This window comes from Brassica napus, chromosome A5 (genome assembly GCF_020379485.1).
Source record: "Brassica napus cultivar Da-Ae chromosome A5, Da-Ae, whole genome shotgun sequence".
NCBI classification, from domain to species: Eukaryota; Viridiplantae; Streptophyta; class Magnoliopsida; order Brassicales; family Brassicaceae; genus Brassica; species Brassica napus.
Window position 1 is genome coordinate 7,190,522 of NC_063438.1, and position 22,317 is coordinate 7,212,838.

General features: G+C 32.9%; 6 protein-coding genes across 6 annotated transcripts; 4 read left to right on the forward strand and 2 right to left on the reverse strand.

Moving 5' to 3' along the window:
• Nucleotides 1–2,574: 2,574 nt before the first annotated feature.
• LOC106453641 (mitogen-activated protein kinase kinase kinase 20) lies at nt 2,575–4,884 on the reverse strand. Its single transcript, XM_013895869.3, has one exon. The coding sequence runs from the start codon at nt 4,360–4,362 to the stop codon at nt 3,322–3,324; it is 1,041 nt and encodes a 346-aa protein (XP_013751323.1). The 5' UTR covers nt 4,363–4,884; the 3' UTR covers nt 2,575–3,321.
• Nucleotides 4,885–5,192: 308 nt separating this feature from the next.
• LOC125608531 lies at nt 5,193–7,291 on the forward strand. Its single transcript, XM_048778951.1, has 2 exons — nt 5,193–6,845; nt 6,926–7,291. Exons 1-2 carry the CDS (start codon nt 5,994–5,996, stop codon nt 7,289–7,291), a joined length of 1,218 nt encoding a protein of 405 aa, XP_048634908.1. The 5' UTR covers nt 5,193–5,993.
• Nucleotides 7,190–8,211, forward strand: LOC125609392. Its single transcript, XM_048780808.1, has 2 exons — nt 7,190–7,626; nt 7,886–8,211. The coding sequence occupies exons 1-2, from the start codon at nt 7,369–7,371 to the stop codon at nt 8,162–8,164; spliced, it is 537 nt and encodes a 178-aa protein (XP_048636765.1). The 5' UTR covers nt 7,190–7,368; the 3' UTR covers nt 8,165–8,211.
• Nucleotides 8,212–8,260: 49 nt separating this feature from the next.
• Nucleotides 8,261–9,284, forward strand: LOC125609394. The gene is made up of 2 exons (XM_048780810.1): nt 8,261–8,336; nt 8,414–9,284. Exons 1-2 carry the CDS (start codon nt 8,307–8,309, stop codon nt 9,098–9,100), a joined length of 717 nt encoding a protein of 238 aa, XP_048636767.1. The 5' UTR covers nt 8,261–8,306; the 3' UTR covers nt 9,101–9,284.
• Nucleotides 9,285–10,564: 1,280 nt separating this feature from the next.
• On the reverse strand, nt 10,565–13,844 carry LOC125609393. The gene is made up of 2 exons (XM_048780809.1): nt 10,790–13,844; nt 10,565–10,702 (listed from the first exon to the last, which is right to left on the reverse strand). Exon 1 carries the CDS (start codon nt 13,095–13,097, stop codon nt 10,803–10,805), a length of 2,295 nt encoding a protein of 764 aa, XP_048636766.1. The 5' UTR covers nt 13,098–13,844; the 3' UTR covers nt 10,565–10,702; nt 10,790–10,802.
• A 5,581-nt stretch (nt 13,845–19,425) lies between these two features.
• On the forward strand, nt 19,426–21,184 carry LOC106445991 (probable glutathione peroxidase 2). The gene is made up of 6 exons (XM_013887655.3): nt 19,426–19,627; nt 19,797–19,873; nt 20,208–20,269; nt 20,355–20,473; nt 20,658–20,825; nt 20,928–21,184. The coding sequence occupies exons 1-6, from the start codon at nt 19,583–19,585 to the stop codon at nt 20,964–20,966; spliced, it is 510 nt and encodes a 169-aa protein (XP_013743109.1). The 5' UTR covers nt 19,426–19,582; the 3' UTR covers nt 20,967–21,184.
• The last annotated feature ends 1,133 nt before the right edge of the window (nt 21,185–22,317 follow it).

Consider the following 22,317-nt stretch of genomic DNA (forward strand, 5'->3'; position numbering starts at 1 on the left):
TAAAATTATTACCTTACATGAGTAGTTAAATTTAGAGGTTTACTTACCAACATTTATATAAAATTCTTACCTTACATGAGTATTTAAATTTAGAAATTTCTCTCAAATATGTATCACACTTAATTTAGCCTCCAACCATCGTAGAACATAAAAACTCAGTTGTACTAAGTGAACGTGTTGATTTAAGTTACTTGCTGGCATCTCCGAGCTAAGCAAAAAATACCACCAATTCATAGCCCTCAGTCAATACACTTAGGGAAAACCATGAGCCGTAGCATAAGCCGTCGTCAATGCATAAGCATAAACCCACATTTCATAAACTCTTAACATCTTCTTTTTCACAACAAATAGATTACACCTAATCCAGATAAAGATTCTTATTTTTCTCTAGCAATTGTGACGAAAATACCTGTTGGAGTTGGAGAACATAGTACGCAACAATCTCAAAAACTTCAACAAAGAGCAGTGAGGGAATGGTTGAATAACAACCATCCCATTTCGCATAGCTAAAGAATATTTTTTGTACACGCATGGGAGTTTATACAAACAACAACATCACCACCTAAGACACTAAATATAACACAACCAAAGAAATGTCAACTGGCACAACATACCTTTAAAAACCAACCAATACAAATATAATACCACAATCATAAAAAAAAAGAGTCTCCTTTATTATAATAGATATGGGTGTTTAAGTATATTTTTGGTATTGTGAGTATTTTTTTAAGTTTCAGATTTTGTGTGTTTCGGTATTGTTTTCGATAAATTTTAATGATTATGAATAGTTATTCAGTGAATCAGTGTTAATTGATCTTAAAATGTAGTACGCAATATATCTGTTGAAAATATAAAATTATTAAAATAAAACAACAGTATTTTTAAAAAAGTTTACTGATAAAAAAATTATAGTAAAATTTTGAGGGAATAAAAAAGTGATTATATATAGTAAAACCAATGTGAAAAATATATACAAAAGATACTAAAATAAAAATAAAACAACAACTAATTATACTCTAAAAACTAACAATAACATTTGTTTAATAATCTTAATCATTTTTAATGATATAGTTTATTTGATAAAAGTTTTAATAAATGGTGTATATTCTTAAATAATCAATTTTGACTGTTATGTTATTTACCTAACATAAGAAACAAATTTTTAAATTTTGCATTATCTAAATCAATAAGTTTAAAAACGCAAAAAAAAAAAGAAAAGAAAAGTACCTACAGATTCAAAAATGAGAAAATATATAAGAAAGAAAATAATTCATGATTTCTATATTGAATTTCAACAGTAATTAAACACAATTTACTTACTCTATAATAAAGGAATAACAAACACTAAAAATGTAAAATATTATATTAATGAAAAAGTATTTTTTAGTATTTTGCCTAACTCTTTGGTTTTTAATATGAACAACATAAACAAATATTTAGATTATCATTAGTTTTAGTTTAGAATAAACCGAATAGTTTTACTGGTATATTACAATAAATACATTTAAAAATCATTTTTCAATTGATTACCCCGCCCGTAGGGCGGGTTTAACCCTAGTAAAAAAATTTGTTACATTTGCCCGCGACGCGGGGCTTAAACACTTTCATAAGTTTTTGAAAAGTTATTTGTACACTATATTCATTACAAAATAAATCTTAAAATAAGTCAACATTATATTTTTAATTATATAATTAAAAAAATTTATTTGATTAATATTTAATTATATAATTTATGTGTTTAACGTTTTACTAAAATACTTTTTCAGATAACAATACAATATATATATATAGAAATTATTATTTTTAATTATATTTTTAGATTTTGGATAATTCAATATTCTATTTTTAATTACATAATTAAATTTTATATTTAATTAATATTTAGTTATATAATTTATGTTTTTAACTTTTTACTAAAATACTTTTTTCAGATAACAATACAATATATACATAAATTATCTCTTTTTTAAATTATATTTTCAAATTTTGGATAACTCTTACTATTATTAATATTAATCAATTATCTAATCAAATCAATTAAAATTTCGTTTTTATTTTTTAATTTATTTATAAATTTTATTCATTAAGGGTATAAACGATATTAACCACTTTAACTTTTAACGTGAGAGCTCGATTCCAAAAATTTATTTTATTTGATTAATATTTAATTATATAATTTATGTTTTTAACGTTTTACTAAAATACTTTTTCAGATAACAATGCAATATATATATATATAAGTTATCTTTTTTTAATTATATTTTTTAATTTTGGATAATTCAATATTCTATTTTTAATTATATAATTAAAATTTTTATTTGATTAATATTTAGTTATATAATTTATGTTTTTAACTTTTTACTAAAAAACTTTTTCAGATAACAATACAATATATACAAAAATTATCTCTTTTTTCAGATAACAATACAATATATACAAAAATTATCTCTTTATTAAATTATATTTTCAGATTTTGGATAATTCTTACTATTAGTAATATTAATCAATTATCTAACCAAATCAATTAAAATTTCGTTTTTAGTTTTTAATTTATTTATATATTTTATTCATTAAGGGTAGTAAAGATATTAACCGCTCTAACTTTCAACGTGAGAGCTCGATTCCAAAAATTTACTTTGCAAATAATAGTATAGGTATTTTTAACCACTGCTTTTGTGTGTAAGCAGAGTCTGTTTCTACAATTTCAGATGTGGTAAACAAATAAAAATATAATGATTGGACAATAAAAATATGATGATTAGACAAGTTTTGGTTCATTTGTTAAACATTTGTCTGATAATATTCATTTTCCAGGAAGCTGTTGCAGTCGAAAATGGAGTAAGTTTCAGGGAAGAAACTGAAACGGGAAGGAGAAGAGGTTGTGGATCACTGCAACATCATGGAACTCTGTTTCTAGGAAGAACATCCACACATCCTTGGCTATTCATAAAACAGCTGCTTCTTTAATCAAGCTTTGTACACATGGAAACACTTTAGACTTTTGAGATCTTGTTTGACAATGAAAAGAGAACAGAAATAGAAAACTCATTAACATAAATTCTCCAAGTGTTGTTACAAAGTTAGGTTCTATAGAACCAAATATAAACAAAGCAGAGACATCATATTTAAATAGGAGAACTGAAAAATAACAAAAGTAACGACTAACGAGATGGTTCTCCCAAGTGGCAATGCTAACAGAAGAACCAAACTCGGTCTCACTGGTCTTGGCTTCTCCTTGATGTTTCCTCTGTGCAATTTTCACAACTGTGTGTTAACTTGATCTACACCAACTACAAAGACGACAGTATACACTGACACACTCTACTGAACAGAAACGAGATTGCATCCTGGTGGTTTGGGAGGTATAATCTTCAACCTCAAGGGTCTATTCTCAACTTTCTTAAACTGTGGCGGCTTTGGTGGAATAATCTTCAATCTTAGTGGCTTCTTCACACTATCCTTAGACTTCAGTACCACCGCCACCGACTTTCTTCTACCTCCGGCGCCGGTAACCATCACTCTCTTCTCATCAGAAAGAAGAAACGGATGCTTCAACAAGCCCAACGCGCTTCCTCTCTCCACAGGATTTCTTGCAAAACACGTTTGTAGAAACAGCCTTGCCTCCCAAGGAACAGACTCTGGAATCTCTGGCGCCTTCCCATCCAACAGATGACGCAAAATCTCCTCAGAATCTTGCAAATGCCACGGAGACTTTCCAGTGTACATCTCCAACACAACGCAACCTAACGACCACAAGTCTAACGACTTCTCCGCGACGCCGTAGTGAACAGACTCAGGAGACATGTAAAGAGGCGTTCCCAAGTAGGGAGAATCAAACTCCCAAAACACCGACCCCTCTCCAGCTTCTGTCGACATCCCAAAATCAGAAAGCTTCAACTCATACGAAACTTCTTTCGTTACACCAACATCATCACGTGGAAACACAAGAATATTGTCCGGTTTGAGATCGCAGTGGACGTATCCGTTAGCATGAACAGATACGAGTCCTTCAAGAATCATACGAGTGAAGTCTCTGATCATCGTGTCCGTCAACAACCTTTTTTCAATCAAAGAAGTTAAACTTCCACCAGCTGCGTACTCCATCGACATGCCGTAAACTCTTATTCCTTGATCACTGACTCCTCTCGACAGAGATGTACCAAAGGTTCGCACGATCCCGGGACAATCTCTGAGCTTAGATAGAATCTGAAACTCGTTGTATAGAGAGTCGAAGTCATGCGCGAACGAGCTTTTCACGGCGTGGTAGTGTGGCTTCGAGCCGTCTGGTTTAGTGAGCTTGATGAGATTGACTGAACCATACGAACCTTTGCCTAAGGGTTTCACAAACTCCATTGACCCCATCGTACTTTACTTCGCTGCAAACAAAACCCTAATTAGAGAGTGAATCTTTGATTCGTTGAGAGAGAAAGGAAACTTTTGGAGTTGTTTAAATAGCGGATATGATATTAATGAAAAGGAAACTATATACTATACACTACTAGTTCAAAAAAAAGGAAATTACGGGAACATCAAAAAGAGGAAATTGAATAACGGCCGTCGATCTTACTCAGAGGATTTGTCATTAGTTCGATCTGAACCGTTGAATCATTTGCCGAAAAATCAAAAAAGGAAAATTGAATAGCAACCGTCGATCTTACACGCCGTTATACCATTGATCTGATCTTAACCGTTGAATCAAACTGTTAGGTGTGGGAAATCGACTAACGCGCCGTTTTTACACGGGAAGATCTACGCAATAGATTCGATCTTAACCGTTGGCTCAAACGTTACAAATCTGCAAAAATACTTGACGCCTTGGTCATTGGACTTTTTGCTAAATTTTTGGCTACAACCACATTATTCAAACAAATGATATTTCTTTAATCTCCGGCTACAACCAAAATTATTCAAATACATTATTGATTATTGGGAAAATTGCCAAAAGAGAACAAGAAATCAACATAGTTGTTCCTATGGTATAAATCCAACCTAAAGTAGTCCCTATAGTATAATGTTTTCCATAATACCAAAAGTAACCTTTAATTAATCTTATTAAACATAATTAATTTGGTTTTTTATAAAAAAATAAAGATGATTCGGTTTAATAAAATTACCGGGTTAGAAAAAAAATCAGAAGAAAAGGGGTCAAAAGCTTGATTTCCCTAACCCTAACATCGTTGGTCTCTCCGCCTCTCTCTTTCACGCCGATAAAGATGGCGATTTTGTCTTCTCCGTTGTGCTCCCTCCGGTGAAATCAACGACGGAACCCACCGAAGCTTCTCTCTCCACCTCTACGTCTCTCTGCTACTCTCCGCCTCTCTCCACCTCTCTCCGCCTCTCGCCGCCTCTCCGCTTCTCGCCACCTCTCTGCTTCTCTCCGCCTCTCTCGGCGTCTTTCCTCCTCTCGCCGCCTCGTCGGTTCTCTCCACCTCTCGCCGCCTCTCCGCTTATCGCCACCTCTCCGCTTCTCTCCGCCTCTCCGCCTCTCTGCCTCAATTTGCGAACGGTTTGTTTCTTTGATTTGTCTTAGTCTTTGTTTCATTATTAATTTTGTGACTTTGACTTGGATCAATATTTGTTTGCTTGTGTGGATTGACTTTTTGATTATGTGAACCGATTTTATTGAACAATGTTAGTGTTTGTGTTTGTCTTTGTGAGTGTTACGATACTGATTTCGTTGAACAATGTTATTGTTTGTGTTCGTGACTGTTACGATACTGATTTCGCTGAACAAAGTTTGTGTGTAGTTGACTCTTAATTGTCTTAGTTTGCTGATTTGTTTGCGAGATGGAGATTGACTTGTTTTAATTTGATTAATCGATCTACTGTGTTTCTAAATTTAAATTTGATTAGACAATGGTGTTTGGTTTTGATTATTATCTTGTGTTTGGCTCAGTTTCACTCTTACGCTTGTTTCGGACGTTTGCGTGTTTATGCTTTCATGTGATGTCTTTTGGTGTTAACAACCATGTGTTTTATTATCTTTTGTAGATATGGAGCTTGAGCTACCCAAACGATTGTATGCAGAGGGTTCAGAACCTCGGGTTAAGAAGATCAACAACAGTTGCCGCATGGAACTTATCAGAGATCTGAAGAAAGCTATGTGTGCCGAGTATGATGATGTGAAGAGAGATCCAGTTTTCACACATATCATGGCTATTGCCGAAAATGATCTCAAGTTCTCTGGGAAACTAGTGGATAGCTTCATATGTAGGCAGCTGATTACCTCAAAGCTGCATGAGAAGTGGTTTGTTTTTGCGAGGACGCCTCTCCGGTTTTCGCTTCAGGAGTACCATGCCGTGACAGGCCTCAAGATTACACGGGAAACTAACAGTGACGTAGTGAAATGGAAAAACGACGGGGGTTTTTGGAGTAACCTACTGCACACAGGTGGTAAGATCACCTTGCAGTCGATCAGAAAGGTTCATCTACAAGAAGTTCACACCTGGACTCGGCTTGATAGGATGAGGTTGATCTACTTGTGTGTAATAGTGGGTGTGGTGATGGGGAGAGATGAGAAGGTGTCCATCCCTCATATGTACATCAAGTTGGTGATGGATTTTGACAAGGTTCGGAAGTTCCATTGGGGTCTTCACTCGTATGATTTCCTGCTGAGTTCGATTGAGAAGGCTAGGAAGAAGTTGGGTAAGAAGGAGAGCTACATTTTCGAGGGTTTCTCCTATGCTCTCCAGATTTGGATTATGGAGGCAATTCCTGATTTTGGAGAAATTTTAGGCAGAAGAGTCTCAGACAGCTTCAAAGGTCCAAGGTGTGGCAATTGGAAAGGAGTTGCAAAAGTTTCTTATGAAGACATCATTGAGCTCGAGGACTCCTTAACTAACAAGGTAACATTCTCTCTATTTTTTTCTTTTATATGGTTGTTGTATATATTTTGTTTGGATTTTCATATTTTAACTGTTTGCAGGATAACTTCTTCTCGGTCATATCAGTGACTGGTAATGGTGATGTGTTTCTAGATGCTCAGTACACAAGGGAGGGTGAGATGGAAGATGAACGAGTGGACCTTGTTTTGGAGAGGATCAGGAACAAGTATGATTGGAGCAGCACAGACTGGCCAGTTTTAGACCCTGAAGAGTCTAAAATGGAGGAACCCGACAGCCATGATAGAGGGTCAGAAGCTGATAAGAGCGTGGATCATACGGATGTTGTAGCAGACGAGGAGACCTCTTCGGTTAGGTTGCAGGAAAAGGCAAGAGAAAGTTTCTTGATGAAGGAGCAGAGACAAGAAAGAAGAAGGTGCTGTGTAAGCGATCAGCAGAAAAGTTTCTGACTTTTGGTCCTGAAACTAAGAGTTTCATTGAGGGTCTTATCCGCACATCTGTCACTTCATTGGGAGATGTGCTCAGTATGCAAATGGCGAATATGGAGAGAGTGTTTACAGAGAGGATGGGGAAGATGGAGATTGAGGTTTCACAGCTCAAGGACGCAATCAGTTTGACTGGTGAAGGAAGCTATCCTAGTAAGAAAGAAACTGAAGAAGCTCCACTAAACAGCAAAGCCAAGCAAGCTCCACCTAAGAGCAAAGGCGCTCAAGCTCCACCTAAGAGCAAAGGCGCTCAAGCTCCACCTAAGCGCAAAGGCGATCAACCTACTCCAACAAAAAAGGTACTACCTAAGAGAAAGTGTAGAACTTGATGAACCTGGAACTAGGATGCTTGAGTTAGGGTGCTGGAGCTAGGCTTATGGAACTTCATATTGACTGTGTAATATTATGTAATATGGAATGTGAAACTTTGTGTAATAGGTTTCTAAAGTGTAATATGTTTGACTGTTTGTGTATTAAACTCTATGAATGTAATGCTTTGTTTGTGTTATGAATAAATGGCTTCTTCTTATATGCAATGTTTTAAATTTTAATGAATAGGACGGGAAAAAGATTGCTACAGAAACTAATGATTTTGATTTTGGATTGAGTACACAAGACTTGCGGGACCTGTCCCAAGCTACATTTGTTGACGGTTTTGATCTGTCTCAAGTGAAAGTTGAGACGTCAAGTAAATCGAAACCGTTTAACATGGCTCCACTGCAGTGGAATGATGAGGAAATGGATCGAACCAAAGAAGACTCGCCAGATGCCGCGTTGGTGTTTTTCCGTGAAGAGGATTGGGAAAAAGTTAGAACTTGGTCAACTTCCTCCACGTAAGTACTCTATTCTCATTCATCTGTCATGTATTAATACATTTAAAATAAACGTTTCAATGTTTTACAATTTTATCATTGTATTTGGTTTCAGACGTATACGGATTGGACCTGCCACTTTAGATTTTGAGATTGCTAATCGTCTTATGGATAAATCTGAGTGGTTAAATAGCTTGGTAAACCTTAGAGACTATTTGCTTCCATTTGTGTCTTTTAAATACATTGTGTGTGCTAAGATTTTCAAAATATGCAGGAGATTGACGCTGCAATGTACGTATTCCGGGAGAGAACATCTTTGAAACGATGGAGACCTCATCGTGTCGCCTTCATGACTGTCGTCTTCAGCAATATGATTAAAAAAGAGTATGGTCATTTAGAAGCTCAGGGTAGAAAGAGCTACATGCTTCATAATTTGCTACTGCAGTTCGGTAAAGGAGTCCTTCCACCACATGGCAGGACACATGAGATATGGAATATAGATGTGGATCGCCTGTATGTCCCTGTTCATGTCAGTGGGAATCATTGGATCGCCTTGTGCATCAGTTTCGTGACGAGGAGCATTGAAGTGTTCGACTGCTCGGGTAGGAAAAGGTACAAGGAGGTGGATGGGTTCGCAAACCTTATTCCGCGTATTGTCAAGGCAGTTCAGCCTATGAGACACCAGAAGGATTTCGCAGTCGGTGCATATACTGTTTCCTATGTCCCCGTTGGGAATCTGAATAAAAGTGCATGTGACTGTGGCGTCTATGCAGTGAAGTTCATTGAGTGTCATGCGCTTGGATTGGAGTTGTCGTTGTTGCATGATGGTAACATTATCGAAGCTCGCCACAGGATTCTATGGGATCTTTGGGAAGCAGCTAATGATCCGGAATTGATTGATAGGATGTCAAAGTATCAATCCCCGGAGTGTCTCTCTTCGACTGTAGAGGAGATTTTGTGAGACTGCTTGGTTTCAAGTTCTAATGTAATGAACAAGATTGCTTAATCTGATGTATAACTTCTAGATTTTATTATCATTTTTAGGAACAAGACTGCTTAGTTTATTGTATAACTTCTAGTGTTTAATTATGATTTTTAGGATTGACTCTTGTAATCAAATGTACATCTTGTGGTTTTGTTATTAAGGGTTTAGAACCTTAAGCTAAACCCTAAACATACCCTAAACGAAACACAAAACCCAGAACAAGACCACAGTCAAACCTAACCTAAACTCCTAAACATACCCTAAACGAAACAAAAACCCGGAACAAGACCACAGTCAAACCTAACCTAAACCCTAAACATACCCTAAACGAAACAAAAACCCGGAACAAGACCACAAGAACATTTAGAATAACTGTTTTACTAGATCATCCCGTAGGAGTAAATAAATCGTATCAAATGTAATACACTTAACTTGGCTTCTTGCAAACCAGACTTTTGATCCAACCCAACAATCAAACCCGACCACAACTAGATCCACAATAAACCTAAAACCCGACATATATAACACCAACTCAGCAACCAAACCCGAATTTTCCCATTTTTTTCAGATCTTCTTTTCTGTCAATCTCCTTTTTCTCTCTGAATCAGTTTCTCACACACATGAATACTTCAAGGCGACATTCATACGGGGTGCCATCTAGGTGCTGGTGCGGGAAAGGGGTTGTGATATTCTCCTCGAGAACTGATGACAATCCTTACCGACGGTTCTATAGATGTGAAATAGGGGCACAGGTTCATAGTCTTGATTTGTTTTTCGATTCAATTACCGATTTGTTATGTTCCTTTTTTGTCTGATTCGATTTTCGATTGTGTAGGATAAACAGCATGTTTTTTCATTCCATTTTACTTCTCCTAATATGATTTTCGTTTCTATGTAGCGAAAGAAGGAAAATCATTTATTTAAGTGGGTTGATGACGCCTTGCTTGATGAGATTCGAAGGGTAGAGGCTGAGCAAGGGAGAATTGTGGAAGAGATTGAAGATCTGAAAAGTAGTATCACACAGAGAATAGAAGAAGAAGTTAGGAAGCAGAAAAATTCACTCGAATTAGGTTGCTTAGGAAGCATTCTATGGCTTTTTGGAAGATTAAGAAGCCAAGAATGAGTGAAATCAGTCTACTGGTTCTAAGTATCTTCTTGTTAGTGTGTTTTTTTCGTTTTTACCAGTCATTTGGTTCTTAGTATTGGCTTCAATAAGTGTTTTGTTGCTACAATATTTGTGTCGACTTTACCAGTCAAGTGGTTCTTATATTTTGTGCTCAGTGATCTGTTCTTACAATCCACCTTTTTTGTTGAAAAATCAGACATCAGCTATTGTCAAACAAACTAAAACTCGAACTCAAAAGCATAGCTGAACATAACTAAACAAACAGAGAGATAGAGAAGTGAAGTGAAAATAATACCAATGTATAACAATGAAACTGATAAAATAACCATATGAGAATTATCCAAAGTAGCCAAAGTTAAACAAAGTTGATTGTTTTTAGAAGAAAAAACCATACGAGACAAGGCAACACTGCACTTTCAAACACCACAACTTGCATACTTGAACATACCAACCTGTAACAGAAACATCAATACATGAAACACAATTAAATCGAGATTGAAAAACATATAAACGAACTGGCTATATAAGCTGACCCTTACCATATGTGACTGACTATATTGGTATTTTACAAGTTGCTCTGTTGTGCCCACTAATACCACATCTACTACACTTGCGAGGCTGCCTCTTTTGTGATGTTTGCGATGACCGAAGTTTATCTTCAACAGTTTCATATCTGCGTTTTCTATTCCTTCCAACTGATTTTCTTGACTCTGGTGGTAGCACATTGTCCACGACAACATCTTCTGGCATGGACCAAGCATCCTCAGGAACAGCAATAGGATTGATGCTTTCATGATAAGCTTCTCGCCAAGCTTCTGTAGTGTAAAATAAATCAGTTAATGTGTGTGGCTGTCTTCCAACATGAAACCCAGCTTTAATTGCGTGCCGACAAGGTATCTTCATCAGGTTGTACTTCCCACATGAGCAAGTACGTCTATCCAAATCAACTAAGCAGTCGATTTTATCACCTCTAACAAGCAAGCGACCATCGCTGACAGGGTAAACTGCAAATCTTTTGCCTTTCTCGGTTCTCCTTTCAATCTTTTTCTCCACATCTTCGGTAAGAGGATGATTATGCTTTGAAATCTTTTTCTTACGGTTATAAAACCACCGAGTCAGCATTTCTCTGATACTGTCCAACAAGGGAATGATTGGATACTCTCTCGGCGAACGCAAAGCAGAGTTGATGGATTCGGCAGGGTTTGTTGTCCTTATGTCATATCTATATCCAGAGAATTGACATCTTGCCCACTTTTGGACTTCAGCATCCCTTAGGTATTTTCCAATTGCCGGACTGATATTACACACATTAGCAAATATCTTTTCAAACTCAGCAACTCTATAAACCTTGGACGCCTTTGCAACCAACCCAACAAGTCCTTTCCCATGGTAATATGTTACCACATTATTCAACAAATGATGAATGCAAATACCATGTTTAGCTGTTGGATACACAGTCTCAAGCGCCTTAGCAATGGCCGCATGTCTGTCCGAAATGAAAGCCAAATGATGATCATCAGCAATGACACTATTTAGTTGTCTCATAAACCATTCCCAAGAATTTTCATTCTCTGAGTCGACTACTCCGAATGCAAGAGGATACAAATTAGAATTTCCGTCTACAGCAGTTGCAACCAATAGAACTCCTTTGTATTTGTTCTTCAGAAAAGTGCCATCAACCACAATAACCCTCCTTATGACTCTGTTAAATCCTCGTAGCGATTGCCCAAATGCAATAAACAGGTACCGAAATCTCCCATTGCTGTCAATCTCATACGATGAATGTGTTCCCGGATTAGCCTCTCTGAGCATGTGCAAGTATTTCGGTATTTTTCCATAACTTCTCTCTGGTATACCTCTAACAGCATTAACCGCATATTCACGAGCATCCCATGCTAAAGATTTCGTGATCTCACAGCCATGATCCATAAGCATAATCTGTATTATATCATTGCATTTTGGCCCTTCCTTAACCCCTTCATACCTATGCATAATCAGACTGCCTATAGTTTTGGCCGAAGCAGTCCTACCCGGTTTGGTTTTGTTTGAAGGTGCGCATGTATGTTCACCGACATACTTTTTGATAATGAAATATTCAGAATCCTTCAAACACTCTGCTCGAACACACCAATTGCATGCATTATCCTCACATCTAACGTACCAAAGTTGTCTATCCGTTTTGATAACCTCGTAGTGAAAGTTATGCTTCATTGCACATATCTCGAAAGTCGCCTTCAGCAAAGTTTTGTTCTCAAACAATTGTCCCTTCTTAACAACATTGAGCACAGAAAACTTTGACATCTTATGTATGTCCTCTTTGGCCGAGATCATGGTATCGGCATGATAGGCATCCTCATCAACTTCGACTCTTCTAATCTTTTCTTTCTTTTTCTCGCACTGCCTCTCAACAAACACAGGAGCTGGTTCGTTCCCCCTATCAACCGAGTTTCCCTCCTCTTGAGCAGAACTTGAATCAGCTGGCGACTTGTTAAGATCAAAGTCTGGTTCATTCAGATTCTCAACTTTGGCTTTAGACGTTACACACAATCGAGTAGAAACACACTTTTGAACAAAACCAACAAAATTCTGAAGCTGTCGATCATTCGCAATGATCACAGGTGGACAAGTTGATGTATTGATCAACTCATTAGGTAGATAACTCAACTCCAAATCGGGTAAGCTATCTTCTTCCATATCAAAATCTTCCAAAACCATTCTTTTAAAAACCTCTAAGGTAGAACTTGATTCCAATAACAGTAGCCTAGCCCCTTTCTCATCAGCCGAAAAAACCCATCCCGTGGTTGCTCCAAACTCCCAAACACCACATGTTGTATAGATATGCATCATAGAACAAGTTTTTGTGAAAATCACAAGACAAACTATAGAAAAATCATGGGGAAATCATAGATTGGTGAAGAAGAACATTCAAAATCGTTTTTTTTTAAATTTTTCACGAAGCAAATCAATGAAAACACGTTTTAGGAAGTTAGAATATTTTTAGAATATTTTTAAAACTGCAACTTCCTTAATTTTCGAAAATTCAGTTTTTTTATCCGTAGAAGGCACCTTCTACACTGTGTAGAACATAACAAAATTCCAGAATGTAATTTCTACACTATGTGGACGTTCGTGTATGTTTTAGATTTTGCATTCCTGATAACTTAGAATACTCGATAAAAGTAGAAACATGTTTCTGAATAAAAGTAGCGATCATTACAAATAGTAGAATTCGTATTCCCCATATTTAGAATTATAGTAAAAAGTAGTTTTTACGTTCTAAAACAAGTAGATGGATGTGTTCATTCTAGAATTCATTTTCTACTCACCCGTTTTGTGTAGAAACAGAATTCTACTTTTAGTAGAACGTAATTTAAAAACATTATTTATTATGTTTTTCAAACCTAAAAAAATATGTGTTTGTGTAAATGGGTGTTTTATTAGTTTTTTATATTTTTAATAATTTTTTTGATTCTTATAACTATTTATTACATTAATTTTAACATATGGAAAGGGTAAAAAGGAGAAAAAATGGAAAAAAATGGATTTATACCATAGGGACAACTATGCTGATTTCTTGTTCTCTTTTAGCAATTTTCCCTTGATTATTTTCCTTATGAAGATGAAAATCTTAAATAATGCTAACTGTTTCTTAAAAAAAAAAGTGGAAGATTTCTGATTGGTTCCAGAATTAACTTGTTTAATTAACTTGTCTAACATTATTAACTTGTTTACAATTAACTTTTTTCTATTAACATTATTTTATACTTGAAATATATGTGACAAATTTACTATATACATACAGTTCTATGCAACATTGCTTATAAACTGGTTTAGAGCGAGTTTTAAATTTACAAAGCTGCAAACTAATAGAAATAAACGGTTTTAACTGATTAAAAATGTAATAAAATATTTAAAAAATCACGAGTGGTATGGCGGATTTGAAAATTGGTAAACATTTAGAGTTTGAAATCTTAGATTTACATGTTTGTATGGCTATGTGACATGGATATCTAAATCTCATTGTGAGCAACCAAATCTATCTAGCGCCAGTAAAATTAGTCCAGTAAAATTAGTCGGCTAGATCTTGGTACACCACATACTCCAGATTATAAAAATTGTAGTAAAATATATTTTTGCAGCTTCAGAGACCTTAGCAATCTAGGCTGAAATATTTGTCATTAAAATAAAAGATCGCAAGATGGGCTTCTCCAGCTTGGGTACCCGACCTGCTTTTGCTTATGTTAGGTGTGGTTGCTTTGGTCTAGTTTATTAGTTCTTGAATCTTTACTTGCATTCTAAGCAGGAAGACAAATTTGATCACTCATATCAACTAAGTACTAACTTACTATGTTGAAAATATAACTTATGGAGCTTCCTCGGATTTTGATAGATTTTTCTGGAGTACATAAATTTGAGAAGCCAGATGATGATCAGACTCTTAAATATAATTCATTTGCATTGTTTGTTCTCTTGATGTTTGAGAAATTTAAAACCGGGGCTTCTAGCTCTAGTGGTAAATGGCTTACAGTTGTTAGTACCGCCACCTGGGTTCGAATCCCGGTCACTGGGGAATTAACATTTCGGCATCGCCAGAGACAGAGGACCGACACGTGGCAACACGTGACTAATCTGAATCACTTCTGTGGGGCTAGGATACCTCTGTATAATTCAAAAAAAAAAGATGTTTGAGAATTTTCACTTTGTCTAATTTGGTGTGATTGATGAGGTCTACATTTCTCAACCTCTTCTATTCCAGCTATGTGTTGAAGAAATAATATGAGCTCTATAATAGAATACAAACTAGGTCAAATACAAAAAAATCCCTTACAGTTTTGGCTCTTTCTCCCTTGTTTTACTGGTTCTTGATTTTTCTGATATTGTATTGCAGTACTATATTATCTGCAATGGCATCCATCTTTACATCCATATGTGATAAAATGAAAACCTTCAGTTTTGATGCATACAATGGACTAGCTAAAAAACTTAATAAGTGCAAAACTGGTTCTGTTTCTTATCGTCAGAACCAATTAAGTTTCTCAAAGTTGGGTGCTAACTCCTAAACGGCTAAATCATACACCAAACCTGAATTTTGCTGCTCATTTCTTATCAAGCCCATCAAGGATATGAATGGTGTGTGGAACATCTTTTCCATGGCAGATCATTCTGTTTATTTGTTTAGCAGAAGTCTGAAGGTATTCATTTTCAGGAAGCTGTTTCAGTCGAGAACGGATTAGTTTCACGGAATAAACTGAAAACTGGAATGAGAACTGGTTGTAGATCATTGCAATATCATTGACGGCTTTTTTTGTGAAGAACATCTTCACATTCTTAGCTGCTACTCATCAAACAGTTGCTTTTCACTTCACTTGCAAGACAAGTTTATTTGCATATGGTAGGATTATGTCAACTATACACAATGTGGAATTAATCAAGTTGTTTTTTAAAAGGTTACAATTATTCAGACTTCAGAGAATTTACATTGGTCATGGATGAATGTTTAAGGTAGGAAAATAACATATACGTAAGCATAAATAATTCATATCCCCTATATATTAATTGAGGAACATTTGAAAAGATGTAACTTCAATTTTGTATTAATTAAAAGAGGCCCCAATGCATAGGTGGCACTCAATTAGATAGTCAATTACATTCAATTGAAAAATAAGTAGGTCCACATTAGATTTTTATATGTTGTTAGATATATAAGTTGGTCAAACTATATGATATAATGATATGATATGATATTTTCTTTCCTTAAATAAAACCTACGGAATTACCATAAATGACTAATATATATATGACAATTAATGATTTTAATAATAAAGATTTGATAACAATTTATATCTCTTCCATCATTTTTTGTTTAATTTTATATTATTAAAATAAATTAAACAATCAAATTAGCTATAAAAATAAAATTTAGATTTTTTCGTATATGTTATATTTTGAATTTTTAAAAACGACAATAAATGTCTAAAACTATTAAAATTATTATGTTAAAAATTAATGATCAAAGGTTTAACATTTTTATTATAAGAAGATACACATGATTTTAAAACCATATGAGTAAAATATATCATTTAATAATAAAATAAATATATATATATATAGATTAAACACTATATACCATAAGATTACATAAATATTTTAATATTAAAACTTTCAATGAATTTTCAAGAACTTTAATAAATTATAAACTTATTAAAGATTTCAGACTGAAAATTTTATTATCGATGATTTAAATATTTTGTTATAAAACGATATGAATGATCATAGAACCGTATGATTATAAACTCTTATTTAATAAATAACTATACAAAATATACTATTCTTAGAAAAATAGGTTGGTCCATCTTAACTTATATTACACTTTTTATTAAACTAACTAACGAATTGATAAATAACGTACCAAAACATGTTTTGCACTTTTCTTAAATAAAAGCTACGAAATTACCTACTATGATTAACGTATATGTGAAAATTAATTATTATGAATAATAAATATTTGATAACAATTTTTGTATCTTAGTTTTTTTTTAATTTTATATTATTAAAAGATATTTAAAAATCACATTAAATATATAATAAAAAACATTTATATTTTTTCTTATATGTTATATTTTGAATTTTTCAAAACGTCTATAAATTATTAAAAATTTGAAGATCCCCACTCTGAAAATTTTGTGATCAATAGATTATTTTTTATTCATAATAAGTTACAAATGATCATAAAATTTTATTAATATGAACTTCTATTTAATATTATAAGAAGATACACATGATTTTAAAACCATATGAGTAAAAAATATCATTTAATAATAAAACATATATATATATATATAGATTATACTATATACCATAAGATTACATAAATATTTTAATATTAAAACTTTCAATGAATTTTCAAAAACATTTATAAATTATAAACTTATTAAAGATTTCACATTGAAAATTTTGTTATTGATGATTTAAATATTCAGTTATAAAATGATATGAATATCATAGAACTGTATGATTATAAATTCTCATTTAATAAATGACTATATAAAATATATTACTATTCTTAGAAAAATAGGTTGGTTCATTTTAACTTACATTATATTTTTTATTAAACTAACTATCGAATTGATAAATAATCTACCAAATTTTTTTTGCACTTTCCTTAATTAGAAGCTACGAAATTACCTAATATGATTAACGTTTATATGAAAATTAATTATTATGAATAAGAAATATTTGATAACAATTTTGGTATCTTAGTTTTTTTTTTAATTTTATATTATAGATATTAAAAAATCACATTAAATATATAATAAAAACATTTATATTTTTTCTTATATGTTATATTTTGAATTTTTTAAAACGTCTATATATTATTAAAAATTTAAATATTCCCACTCTGAAAATTTTGTGATCAATAGATTTTTTTTATTATAATAAGTTACAAAATATCATAAAATATAACGCATATGAATTTTTATTTAATAAATATTCAAACTAAATAATATATATATATATATATATATATATATATATATATATATATATATATATATATATATATATATATATATATATATATATATATATAAATACTAATGATTTAAAGCAACAAGATTGGCTGATCAATTTAGTCGTCCAGTTGAAATCTTTCAAAAGTATGTGAAAGACTAAAGTCAAAGTAAATATGGATTTAGAATAGTAGTTATATTTTACTAACCGAAATACCGAAAAAAACCGAACCGAACCGAAACCAACCTGATATCCGGATTGAACACCCCTAATCCAAATGAAGCCAAACTATTGTTTTATTCTCCAAAATATAATAAAAATAATAACTTAATTCCGCGCAAGGCGCGGATCTTATCCTAGTAGTATATAATTGTGGAAGAGAGATAGGGAGGGAGATATGCAAGACATTAAATTCACACCATATCTGTGCATCGACCAACCGCTAACTTCTGTTGCGTTACGTAAAAGTAACTTTATCTTTTCTTTTTATAATGAACAAAGACTATATATTTAAAAGTTTACATCGCGTTGTATAGTTAATTGTACTCCAAATGTCTATTAAGTCGGTCCAACTACTTGATACGACCTAACAAGACTGAAACTTTCAAGTCTGATTGTTAGCTGAGAATTGTAACTTAACATTTTACCAATAAAAATAGCTTTCGAGAATTGTTTTGGTTCTCATATCAAATTTTGATGTGTGGACTTTTTTATACATGTCTTGTGTTGTAATCATGGATTTTTATACAATGGATTTCCTCGATTAAATCTAGTAAATATCTTTTCAATTCTTGGGTTTAGTTCAAGTTAAAAAAAAACTAAATAAAATACGTATCTTTCCAATGACCTTTTGTTTATTCTATAGCGAATGAAACAAAAAAAATGCACAGCTAAAAATTAAAGTTCTATATATGTTTTCTTAACATCCAAGGATCTTAGAAGTTACCAAAGCGAACCTGGTCCATTTGGTTGTGATTATGTCCACTTGGGGTCCAGTGTTTAAAAAAAAAAAAAAAAAAAAAAAGAAAAAAGAAAAAAGAAGGATCTTAGAAGTTAGAACATTAATCATGCTCTTAGCTCTTTGAATAGACTATAATAGAGAAAAATCTGGTCAAAGTCCATAATTGATAGCGAATTATATTATACTAGTAAAGATTTGTTTTCCTTATAAAATTAGATATAATAAGTGTGATTGGTAACAACAAGAGTAATTGGAAGTAATTAATATGAAAGAATTGAGAGGAACATTAGTGGAATAAAATAATATTAAAAAAAAAAGTGTCATTTCCAGCATAACTCTAGTTTTTCCTCTTATAATCAATTTTACTCTGGTTAAACAGTTACTAGCTACAAAATGGGTGGAAAGTTTTTAACCTGATTGGTATGATAATAACTGGAATGATGAGAGTAAAAATATTTTTCGCTAAAAATATAACGCCAGTTGTGACATACAGGTAACAATTTGAAAGTCTTGCGAAATTTTTTTCCTATTACTGAACTTCAAAAAGAATTATGTATTCCTTTTTGTCTGAGTAGAATAAATATATACTTTAATCTGAACAATATATTTGTGTTCATGTACCGAATAATTTAATGAAAGAAAAAGAAATATAAAATAAAATTGGAAACAATCAATATGGTCACTGATTCCTACCCCACCTCCATTCGTCAAAAGAGATTCCTGATTTAGAGCATCTCGTTCATGCACATTTCTCTACCATATATTATAAATATACGAAAATTTTATCTTGATAGTATATATTTCTTCTCTTTCTTCAAAACAAAAAAAAACTCAGAAAGAGATAGAGAGAGGCCAGAAAATGGCGGATGAATCTCCAAAGTCTATCTACGACTTCACCGTCAAGGTAAGGTTTTTCTTCATGCATCATTTTTGATTCTTGATTCATATAAACAAAGTAAAAGACTCAAGAAGAAGAAGAGAAGACTTTCATTTTGATCCAATGGATCTTCCAGTGGTTTGCTTAAGGAAGATAATACATATGTGTTTATGTTTTGTTTGTTGAACCATCGCAGGATATCTCAGGTAACGATGTGAGTTTGAGCCAATTCAAAGGCAAAACTCTTCTGATTGTAAACGTTGCCTCCAAATGGTAAATATCCTTTTTTTGGTCAAAGAATGGTAAAAGATACCCTTTCATTTATTTTCACACTAATTAAAAAAATACTCTTTTAAGCGTTATTATGGTTCCTCTAATTTCACAAGATAGTAATGAAATTTGAAACACAGAAGATTTTGTAATGCTAGTATTTAATCAACTCGGTTTGGTTGATGATTGGTACCAGACCCTGCTTTTGCAGTTACGGTTTACCATAATATGTAATTTGTTTATGTAAGAACAAGAATAGTAATATTTGATTAATTCATTCATATTAATAACAGAACTTTTGAAAAGCTGAAACTAAGCTAATTTTTAATTATTGCAGTGGACTGACGGATGCGAACTACAAGGAACTCAATGTTCTGTACGAAAAATACAAGGAACAAGGTCTGTTACCATACATATATACAAAATCTGGTTTTCATATTTTATTTGTGAAATATAATTTTAAAAACTGGACAAAAATATTTAGGGTTGGAGATATTAGCGTTCCCATGCAATCAGTTTTTGGGACAAGAACCAGGAAACAATGAAGAGATTCAGCAAACTGTCTGCACAAGGTTCAAAGCTGAGTTCCCCATCTTTGACAAGGTACTTAAACTTTTTATTTATCAAATTTAAGTATGTACAACCTCTACTAATCACACTCTAATCGAAATTATCAACCTGCAATCCCACAACCTTCACATCCAGTTAAAATTGCAATTATTTATTTACTAGTAGTTAAAAAGATTGGTTATATATTATAAAAGAGAAATACTTGACGGCAATGTAGGTAGATGTGAACGGGAAGAACACGGCCCCGTTATACAAATACTTGAAAGCAGAGAAAGGAGGATTGCTAATTGACGCAATCAAATGGAACTTCACAAAGTTCTTGGTTTCTCCTGACGGCAAAGTCTCCCAGAGATATTCTCCCAGAACGTCTCCTCTTCAGTTCGAGGTACGTACCACCCCTGTTCCCACCTAAACCGGAATCATCATATTTTCATGTGTGTTCACACATAATGCACAATCTTGTAACCGGTCTTTTTTTTTTGTGCAGAAAGATATTCAAGCTCTGCTGGGACAGGCTTCTTCTTGAATCATCATCGAAAGTTTCAAGAACGGGTTTATCTATTTATTAAACGTTACTACATTTGGTCCGTTTCTTAAGAATCCACAACTTTGCAAACTTGTTTGTTCTCTTAATCCTTGTGACCGTGTCTTTAAATAAAGTGTCGTTTCATTGATAAGAAATAAAAAGAAATCAGGACCGGCTTGACACATGTATGGGCTCTAGAATAAAAAATGTTTTTAATTTTTTACGATTTATATTCAGATAATATTTAAAATATTTTTAAAATGTAATTAGTAATATTTTGCATATTTTATGATGAAAATACAACTATATACATATCAAATAATTTTGTATTTTTTTCAATTTTATTTATTGTATTTATAATTTTTTATATAAAAATATAGATTTATAAAAAAATTTAGCCCCTTAACTATTAATATACGAGATGACACGGTTGGATCCGGGATGGTCGCACCGCTTGTTCTCCTACTCAGCCGGCCCTGAAAGAAACCACATTAATCATGTGACTCGTTTTAAAGCCCAATTTTTTTTAAAAAAGTCAGGCTGAGCTGGATACGTAAACCGAACACGTGAAAGGATCTTAAACCGAACACGTGAAAGGATCTTATTGGATAATTTGCCTTACCGTAAAACCACCACACGTTAAGTATTCTGAATTATCACCTGAATCAAAGTAAAACCATCGACTACATGTCTGCACATCACTGATTCGATGTGCCTGAGGAACAATGCTTTTACTGTAATTTCATTTGAAGAAAAAAAAACTCATTGCGTTACGATACTGGCTTATGTTGTATTAAAAAATGTTTTAAGGATTACAAGAACGAAAAGATGTGAAATAACCAAGTAACTAGATTTTGACCCGCGCTTAGAAAGCGCGGATTTATTTTTTGAATTTAATAATTTTTAATATAAACTTTTATATAAGATAGTTTATAAGTTTGGTCATATTGTTCGGAACCGAATAATCAATCCATACCAAATTGAAAAAATGAAACCAAACCTGAACCAAAATTTATAAATAACCGAACACATCATATATCTCTAGAACCAAGATAAATAGATACCTGAATTTTAAAATACAAATTATATATCTATAAATATTAATTATATGTAATTTCTAAATAACCAAATATCTTAAATATACTATTTATAAGCTGAATTATTCAATAAACACAAATTACTCAAACATTTTTTCAAATATTTTAAAAAAATATCTTAATAAGTCCTCAACATTCAGTCTAATTTTCTAAAGGAACCAAAATACCAATAAGTGGTATCTACAGTCAAACCAGTAAACGCAGTCACTGTATATAATCTAGTTTCAATTTAATTAAAAATCCATTATTTAAAA